The sequence below is a fragment of the Rhinolophus ferrumequinum genome, chromosome 24, assembly GCF_004115265.2.
Source record: "Rhinolophus ferrumequinum isolate MPI-CBG mRhiFer1 chromosome 24, mRhiFer1_v1.p, whole genome shotgun sequence".
In the NCBI taxonomy this organism is placed as follows: domain Eukaryota; kingdom Metazoa; phylum Chordata; class Mammalia; order Chiroptera; family Rhinolophidae; genus Rhinolophus; species Rhinolophus ferrumequinum.
In genome coordinates, this window is record NC_046307.1 from 20,649,837 (window position 1) to 20,660,009 (window position 10,173).

General features: G+C 41.0%; 1 protein-coding gene across 1 annotated transcript; it reads left to right on the plus strand.

Annotated features, from left to right (window-relative positions):
* Nucleotides 1-3,824: 3,824 nt before the first annotated feature.
* SCGB3A2 (secretoglobin family 3A member 2) lies at nucleotides 3,825-7,400 on the plus strand. The gene is made up of 3 exons (XM_033097029.1): nucleotides 3,825-3,964; nucleotides 6,676-6,875; nucleotides 7,262-7,400. The coding sequence occupies exons 1-3, from the start codon at nucleotides 3,910-3,912 to the stop codon at nucleotides 7,283-7,285; spliced, it is 279 nt and encodes a 92-aa protein (XP_032952920.1). The 5' UTR covers nucleotides 3,825-3,909; the 3' UTR covers nucleotides 7,286-7,400.
* Nucleotides 7,401-10,173: the final 2,773 nt, after the last annotated feature.

Genomic DNA, 10,173 nt, shown 5'->3' on the forward strand with positions numbered 1-10,173 from the left:
TAAAAAGACAATGACATTAGCTGTGAATGTGGGAGTGGGCCATGGGTTGGCTGTCTGTATTCATCTGGGCCCAGACTCCAGGTTCCTGAAAGGACTTTCTGCTGATCTGCTTTATAAACACTTATGATCAGGTTTCTCCCTGCTCAAGAACCCATATTTCTTACTATTGATCAGTTCTTGCCAGATCAATCTCAGACAGACTTGAGTCTTTTATAGCCATTCCTTCTCCTCAAACTCAGCTGACACAACTCATTGATTGTTTGATTGTAAACTAAATATTTGCTTGATGTCCACCATGGTCAGACACTGAATGAGTGGTGCTGAGCACAGAAGGATGAAAGGCACATTGTCCACACATATTTTTTTCAGCCTGTCTGATTGTCTCAGTTTGTTTTCTGAAATAGAACACTGCAAATTCTAGTTTTATTTCTCATCTTCTCTGCTCATTCAAACTTCTGAATTCAAGAACCACTTGAATTTATGAAGTCTTCATTGAAAAATCAAGCCTGGATGTATTGTTTATCTCCCCTCTGATGCTCCCTAGATTTTTCTTCGATTGAGTCTTGGTTTACCCATTATTTCCTGTGTTAAATCCTCCTGGGCTCATATTCCATTGGGATTTCCCTGCAGTGCCTAGAAAAGGGAATGTTCGCTTCAAATGACAATGGACTGATTTGCACTATATATGGAAAGGAGCCAGGAACAGATATTTTTACTTTTCTCCCAGCTTGATGAGGTTTATATACTGAGCTGTGACATTTGATTATATGTTATATGCTTGGGTTTTTAAGATAAATTTTCCCCCTTTCATATAGCCTTAAGTTTAGGCCACGTTGACAATCCAATTTGGAGAAAATGGAAGAGGGAAGATAACAGGCTCTAGTTTGGTGTTTCCAATATGATTTGCAATGAATGTCTCCTTTCAGCTAGGAAGAAGGATGTTAGATAAAAATCTCAGGCCAGTTCTTTTCTTTTCTCTAATCAGTGTCTTACATCTACATTCAGGTGACTTTATCATTGTTATTCTTCTTACAGAGAAAAAAAAAAACTTACCAACTTGCTTCTAACAGTTATCTTTAATATAATTAAGATGCGGCAAGAGTCATGACTGATTTGTTGCTGCTGTATTCCCAGAATCTACCACAGAGCCGGGTACACTAAAGGTGCTCAATAAATAGTTGTTGAATGGCTAATTGAATTTCTACTCCCAATTATAAACTTAACCTCCACAAAAAATCCATTCGAAAAGTACATCCAAAATTAATTTAGAAACACTGACATTCATTTCTTTTTCTTTTTGTCTTCATGCATTAATTTATTTAATACATGCTTACTGGAAGTGCATATTAATTGTCTAAAGGTAAAGAAATACACATCAGAAAAGAGAGGACTCAAATTCTGGCCACATTATTTATTGTCTAAGTGACCTTGGCAATGAATTCATTGCCTCCAGCTTCAGACTATTCATTTATAAAATGGGATAAATGCTCTTATCAGCAGTGGTTTTGTGAGAATGAAATGGGTACCGTATGCAGACTGTATTGCCTGGTACTGATTAATGAGTCCTAATAACATTGTCAAGTGAGTAGGGCTCTGTGTTCAGATCCAAACATGAACAAGACAAACTGCTCTCAAGATATTTATACATCTTCTGGGAAAGAGAGACAGTTATCTGTACCATAACAAAGGCACAAGAAAAGGCTAGATGGTTGTTTTGAAATATGTTTTATTATTATTCAGCCTAGCAGATCAGGAGATGACTGCCATTGAACAGGTAGTTTATCATACTCACAGATCCCGAGAAAAGGGAGCACGCCACACCACAAGGGGTGTGGGGAGCACACACGAAGCACCAGGTTTGTTAGGAGGGAAACAGGAAGTGGGCAAAGCCTTCATTGTGGTTCCATAAGAAGCGATGTGGGAGACAGGGTAAGCGGGTTTAGGATAGGCTACTTGGAACAGTGTCAGTGAGCTTCGGGTGTAGGGGCTATCCCTAGCTCTCTGGTACCTGGCGCTGGGGTGAGTGGGGCAGGGGAATAGTGGCCCAGAGCGTAACACCTCCACGGAGGAGGTGGTTGGCAGGGTGGGCTCTGGATTGGTTGGTTTGCATATGAAAGGTGCACTCCCAGGTACATGGCTTGCTACCTCTAGGCATTAAATAGCCCTGTAGGAGCAATCTCTCCAGGGTCAGGCAAGGCCCCCAACATGTCAAAGCATCAGAAATAAGGAATGAAAAGACCCGATTAATGCGATGGCTCAGACCATGGAAGTAGCCGAGTCCAAGTCTCTTTTCAAGTCTGATGGACCCCAATCCACTCGTTCTCTCGCATGGCACCCTATTGGCTTTTCTCTGTTTGTTTACCTGTATATTATCTGTTTATCCCATTACACTGTCAGCTCCTTGCAGGCATGACATTTTCTTGTCTGGTTTACTGCTCCAATCCTCGTTCCTGGTAGTAATACATGATCTCCTTCATGCAGTTTATAAAGTAGCAGAAAAATAAATAGCCCTTACAACTAGGTGACTTACAGGAATTAATAACCGGTGACACTTATTAAGTATTCATCTTTGGTTGGTTCAGTTATATCCTTTGTCTACATAATTCTATTAAATCCTCTTAGCAATAATACACACCTGGCTTTGTACCTGAAGGGGCCTGCGTCTTGGCATATCTTGCTCAAAATGTTCAGAGCCCCTCCTTGATGGTGGGGGTGACTGGGGCCAGCAGTGCCATTTGGACATGGAGCCCTGAGCTGGCACAGGGACCCACTTGGGCCCTGACCCCTGTTTCTCTCCTTTAAGGTTCTTCCCCGCCTCCCTTCCTTGCATGTGAGGCACCAGGTACCCTAGGCACTCCAGACTCGGGCTTACAAATAGGGTCATCCTGGTCCCCATGGCTGAGTTCTGGTTCCAAGAGGGCATCCTTTTAAGCAGATTGTTCTGTGGCCAGCATAGTATTTCTTTTGCAAGATTACAAGGGATTGAAAGGTCAGAATGGTTCTAGAATGCATATTCTGGCGACTCAAATTGCTTATACCAAGAAGGTCTTGAAAATTTTTTTTCCTCAAGATCACACAGCTTTGGGACTATCCTGCTGTTAATGTTTAGATGAGAAGACCAATACTGTAGATTTAAAATAAAAAGTCTAATCCAAGATTACACAAAGAGAAAATCAAATCCCAGGGTTTTAAAAAGGCATGTTTGATTTTAAACCCTGAACCTATTATTCTATATGAGAGCACAGAGAAGACATACCCCGGGGTTTCCCCAAATAACTGGGAGGAACGAGAAAAGGTACAAGATCTTGCCATAGTAGATGTGTGAGTGGGGAAGGAGTGGGTGGAGGTAAAGTCTAGAGAAATATGGCACAAAATGCCATTAAGCTGAGTCTGTATTATACCACAGCTGATGGGACCTCCAGCTTGCTTCTCCAGCTGGGTAGCTCCTCAGGTAATATGATTCTCTGAACTTGAAATGAGTAGAAAGCTAGAGGAAAACAACAGAGCTTCCATTCCTTTTAATCCAAATATAAAAACTTCCCTTTTTTTCAGTGCTCTTCCAGGAGAAGGACTCGTAGAATTCTTTGCCTCCCGCTGGCGTCTCTGAGCAAGGCTTGTGCAAGAGGTCTTTGAGAAGGCTTTCAGTTAGGGCTTGGTTTCTCGTGGGAACATAGGGGAAAGCAGAAAAACCTCCAGTGTTTAGTGAGGAAACATGATCTTCACGCTCTTCTTCACTGGGGCGAGTCAAGTGGTGATGACTGAATTTCAGGTCCTCGGTGGGTATATAAATATGTGTGTGTACAGAAGCAGCTGTTACACTTGGTACAGCAAGTGGAACACTGGCTCGTGGATTCACTGGGTTTTCCAGTTCAATTTTAAACTCCAAGTAAATATCATAGATAACCTGTCATGAAGTTGGTCACTGTATTCCTGCTGGTGACCATCAGCATTTGCAGTTACTCTGGTAAGTAGCTTGGAACATAGGGTATTTCTCTGCTTTTCTGTTCCTAGAAACACAACTAGTGAGCTTAGGCTCCCACTGGAATATGGTAGAGGGAGTTTTGGAACCAACAAATAGTAAGGTTGGAAGGGATTTCAGAGGTACCCCACTCAGCCCTCAATCCAAGCCCTAACCCAACACCCCCAGTGCATCCCCCATAAGAAGTGGCCAATTCCCACTGAGGGTCAACAAAGCAGATTTAATTGTTGAGCATTCTTCGCTACAGTTTTTCTTTATCTTCCTTCATCTTGAGTCCAATCTGACTTGCAACTTCTTTCCTTTACGCTCTTGAAACCGTATGGAATCATTCTTGCTATCTATTATCTCTAATCAGTCAGGTTGCCAGGTTGGTTCTCCTGAGACATAGCTACATCTGTCTGTTCACAAGCTCAATGGGTATTTATTGAGTATCTGCAACTTGTTGGGCACTGGCTGAGCATTGGAAGATTCAGAAATGAATCAGATGCTGTTCTCAAGGTGCTTACAGTCTGGCAGGGAAGATAAGACTTCTACAGAAGTCAGTGCAGTATTATACAGATAGAGCTCTGTGGGAATACTGAAGGGCAAACAGTTTAGTTTCTAGGTGGGCTATAAAAGCTGGCTTCTTGGAAGAGAATGGAAACTGACTCATTCTTTTTGGAGGGAGTTATTGTAAGTATCAGGAAGATGTATTTGGGTCAGTTCCCATCAGAATGCATTGTGATTGGCCACTGCTCATTGAGAGAACAGAGAGCTTTGAGGGTCTTGCCCCAGAAAAACACCGGTGGTGCCAAAAAAGTGTCTACAAGTGGCCACTTTGGTCAACGTTGCTCAAGCAGTAGTTCACCGTAATCAGAAGTGTCTGGATGCTGATGGTGACCACTTTGAGCACCTCTTGTAATTGCAAAAGTCAAATGTGACTTGTATTCATCTCTTGTTATCAGTATATATTGAGTATTACAATTTTAATACAGTTCTCCTTTCTTAAAATGTGTATACATTTTTTTGGCACCCTCTGTATAAATACGTACAGAGAAGACACTCACCAAAGTGTTTAAAATAAGCAGGAAGGAAATTAATCATGAGAAACTGGGTGCTGCCCACACCTGCTATATACATTGCCAACTTTGTCTTGTGTTTTTATTGCATTTTCGGCAAATTTGTAACTTCACCAGTTTTAGCTGTTTTGTCATTCTTTAGTGTCCAGGGACAAGTATCTATTGGCATAGGTGGCAACTGAAAGATGGGGGAGAGGGAAATAAATATCACCCCTCTGGAAGAGAAAGAGTGGAAATACGTGGTAGAAGATGAAAGGAAGGCAGGTGCACAGGTTCCATTTTTACAATTTGGGGAAATAAAAAGGATTCGAAAGGAAAATTAAAGATGTTAGGGTCTTAGCTAGCAGGAGGGTATGCAGTCTTATGTGTGAGATATGTACATGTGTGTTTATATATCTGCACACGTGTTTTATAAAAATATGTCATACATATTTTTTCATTCTCTCTACTTTCCCTCTGGTTTCTTTTCTTTGTGAAAGTTGTCTTTCTAAAACTGAAGATATAAACTGCAGTCGTCTCATATAAAAGCCTTGATAGCTCCTCACTGCCCTCAGGGAAAACCAATCTCAACCTTGTTAGTGTGGCATTCAAGGCTTTTAAAAATCTGACTTCACCCAAATCTTGCAGCCTCATCCGTATGCCCGTTCACCACACCCCAATGGCATCTGCACTCCAGCTATTCTAGGGAGGACTCACCATCCTGTGTATGCACTTTCATTTCAACATCTCGGTGCCTTTGTTAACTTTGTTCTTTTTTAAAATGCTGTTCCCTTCCATTACCTTGTGATCCCGGGATCTGCTGCAACACACACTTCTCGCTTCTGGGAAGATTCCTACAACATACTCTCACATTAGAGTTAGTCATTGCTACTTTTGTGTTTCCATAGAGCTTTGTCCCTAATGTTAGCTCAGCATAAGCTGCATTGTGACGCACAGATTTTCACTGTTCACCAGATTGTGTGAGTTCTCTGAATGGGGTATTCTTGTCTTACTCATCTGTGTAGCTGTACCAACTGGCATAGAGTCGGTGCTCAATTATGTTTGTAGCATTGAGTTGAATTAGTTTGGAGCAGTTGTCCTGGACTGTGGTTGGGTGCATTCATATCCCCAAATGGAGATACATTGTAGCATCTCCCCTTTGGTTCCAAACCTGTGGGCTGTGGAGACAGCCACAAGCAAGATGCATCCCTATTCAGTCAATCACCAGTATTTTTTGAGTGCTTACTACATTCCAGGGTCTGTAGTGAATAAAACATAAACTCCTTGTTCTCATGGATCCTACCTTCTGGTGAGAGCATGAAGGCACACACACAAAAAATTGATTTAATATTTTAGGTGGTGGTAAGAAAAAAATACAAATAGAGGGTGACAGGGGTGCCATTTTAGATCACTCTCTGAGAATGTAACACTTGAGGACAGACCAAATAATGTGAGGAAGAAAGACATTTACCTATATGGGGAAAGAAAATTCTAGGGAGCTGGGCTAGCAGGTGCAAAGGCCCTGAGGCAGAAGTTTTCATGGGAAATCAAGATGAGTGAGGCTGGAATGAAGCCACTGATGGACACAATGAAAGGTGGTGAGGTCACAGACAGGAGCGGGATGTTCCTGTTTCACTTGGTCTCTCCTTTGCTCTGCAGCTACTGCCTTCCTCATCAACAGTGTGCCAAATCCTGTCGGCAATGTCTTACCTTCACCTCTGGAAGTTCTCGCCATCCTGGATCCATTAAAGCTTCTTCTGAAAACTCTGGGCATTTCTGTTGAGCACCTTGTGGCAGGGCTCAAGAAATGTGTGGATGAGCTGGGCCCAGAGGCTTCTGAGGCTGTGAAGAAACTGCTGGTAACTACATACAGCTTGTGGGCTAACTGGCCGAGGGGAAGGGCTTAGTCACCCTGAATGCCTACCCTGTCCATCCCACTCCCACCTCACCCTATTCTCACTTGTGAGCCTGTATTTCCCCCTTACAGACTGTGCTCATATAAAGTTTGCCTCTCCAGGAACCTCAAGGAAAGGGCAATATCTACGCGTAGTTTCTAGCAGGAATATTTGAACAAGAGAGATGTGTGCTGTGCCTTTGCCATTTCCCAGCTCTGTGATTCTGGCTTGGACTTCACCACTCTGAGCCTTTGTTTTGAGGTGTCTAAGTAGGAGAGAGATTATTTTTGGAAATCTGCTAATTGCATGTAAGCTGCTCTTATTTTTATTACTGTCCTTCTGCCTTTCAGGAGGCCTTATCACATTTGGTGTGACGGCAGGATAAAGCAGGAGTGAAAGTGGAAGGAGGATGATGGCCTCCTCCTCCTTGGCTGAAACTCCTTCCATCCTAAAATGCAGTGACCCCTGAAAAGAATGAATAAAGCAATGAATAGATTTCCTTTTGTCCTATTTTTGTTTCTGGGGGCTCTACTCAGAAGGGCCTAACTAGATAACTTTTCCCTTGGGTCATAAACTCTAGAGAGCCTGTTGTTATAACGATAACTCATATTTTCAATAAGACATCATCATTCCTTCCCTTGTAAGTTAAACATCTCCATTTTCTGCAACAGTGTTTCCAGATCTTTTATACTCCTATTCCCCGTACTTCTAAAGAAATTTTAAAACAAAATGTGAAAGAATTTTCAAAGTATTGTCTGACAAGACTAGGGTCTTATAAACCTCATTGGTTTGGAGTCGATACCACCAGGAGGTGAGTTTCTACTAAGTTGATAGTGACAGTAGGGCCACTCCATAGCTTCACAGACCCTTCCGTCAAGTTAGGCCTGTACTACATCAGCCTTTGGCAAATGGGTTCTGACCTATCCTTTCCTTTCCGCCGTGTTACCACCTACAATGATGCCAGAATTAACTTTCCAAGACGTCATTCTGGTTATACACAACCACCTCTAAAATAGATTTCAAGCTCCTGAGCATGGCATGCAAGACCCTTCATGCCCTGTCCTTTGATACATGTCTAGTCTCATTGATGTTCCTTTCTTCACATGTGTGCTAGCCCCAGCCATGCTGAAGAGATAGCTACATTTCTTTGCTGCTAAAACGTTTATGCCTTAATGAAAAATCAAGTTTCTTCCCAGCTCGAACTTCTGCCATAGTCTGTCTTCAGTCCTGATCTTGTGCCAGTCGTGGAACTGTTTGCTCTCAGATCCATTCCCCACCTATCCCCTGCTCTGCCCTGTGTTGTGGGAAGAAAGGGTCATGAAGCTGACCGCTTCAGGTTGCCTTTCTTGAGTTCCGAGGCCAGCTGACATTTGGCTTGTGTTCTGCCCCTGGGAGCCCCAGGCAGGAGATAGGAGGTAGGAAAAGGGAAATCCAGAGTGTGGCCTCCTCTCCCTCCCTATCTGGGAGAAATCTCTGGAAGTGCCAGTACCATGTCTGAGCCGCCAGGTCCTACTGAATAGGTCTTCATTGGTGCTAGCTTTTGCCAGGTGACTCTGGTTCCTGGCTCTGGTTAGGCCACCTCTTGCCCTCTCCAGCTTAGGTTGGTAGTGGCTTCCTCCTGTTACCAGTTTCTAGGTTGCCTCACCATCACCTATTTGACTTTTTAGGTCTTCTACCATCTATTGAATCAATTCTATGTGCAGTGGTCCCTTCTTACCTGCAGTTTTGCTTTGTATGATTTCAGTTATCCCCTGGTCAACCATGGTCCAAAATATTAAATACGAAATTCCAGAAAGAAACAAGTCATAAGTTTTAAATTGTACCGCTCTGAGTAGTGTGATGAAATCTGTGTCATCCTACTCTGACTTGCTCTGTCCCACCCAGGATTTGAATCATCCCTTTGTTCAGCATGTCCATACTGTACACACACCCACTCATGAGTCACTTACCGTGTTTACCAGAAAATAAGACCTAGCCAGACCATCAGCCCTAATACGTCTTTTGGAGCAAAAATGAATATAAGACCTGGTATTATATTATATTATATTATATTATATATTATATTATACTATAACCGGTCTTATATTAAAATAAGTCCGGGTATTATATTATATTATAATATGGACCCGGTCTTATTTTATTTATTAATATAAATAATTTATATATATATATAAATTATTTATAATAATTTATATATATATATATAAATATATATATATATAATATATATAAATATATATATATATATAATTTATATATATATATAAATTATATATATAATTTATTTATTAATATAATATATATATATAATATATATAAAAAATTAATATATTTATTTATTAATATATATATTAATATAATATATAAATAAAATATCTTATTTTATTTATTAATATAAGACCGGGTCTTATATTAATTTTTGCTCCAAAAGACACATTAGAGTTGATGGTCTGGCTAGGTCTTATTTTTGGGGAATCATAGTAGTAGCCCTCTTAGTTATCAGATTAGTTATGGTGATATTGCAATGCTTTTATTCAAGTGACCCTTATTTTACTACATAATGGCCTTAAAGATATTCATATAACTTTTATTAAAGTATATTGTTATAACTGTCCTATTTTATTAGTCATTGTTACTGTTTTACTGTATCCAATTTATAAGTTAAACTTTATCATAAGTTTGTATGGATAGGAAAAAATTTAGTATATGAGGTGTGATCAAACAGTATGGTGAATGTTTAAATTAAAAAAAATTATTACAGTAAAAGACACATTGCCATCAATCCCCCTCAAAATACTCCCCCTCGCTTCGCATACACTTATCCCATTGTTCTTGCCACTTTTTGAAGCAGTTCTGGAGGTCCTCTTTTGTGAGTATCTTTAGTTGTGCTGTCCTGAATGTCCTGAATTGATTCAAAATGTTTGACAGAAATTGCCGTACCAGAAGTGATGTGTGACACGGAGCCTTTCTGTTGTGATCACAAAATACGGTGAATGCAGCTGCCGAGTGCCATCCAACGGAAAGGCAGGGATCTTCTATATGGAAAGTGGTGCGCTGAACCTTAGTAACAGTGTATGACAAGTTTCAACTTGTTCAGTGCAGTCAGTTGGGTGTGAGCTACGGTTAAGAGAAAGTGTGTGTTAAAGTACGCCATAAATCATCCTCCGTCATGACAGCGCTCCGTGTCACACATCGCTTCTGGTATACAACAATTGCTGTCAAATAAAAACATTACGGTGTGTCCTCATCCACCTTATTCACC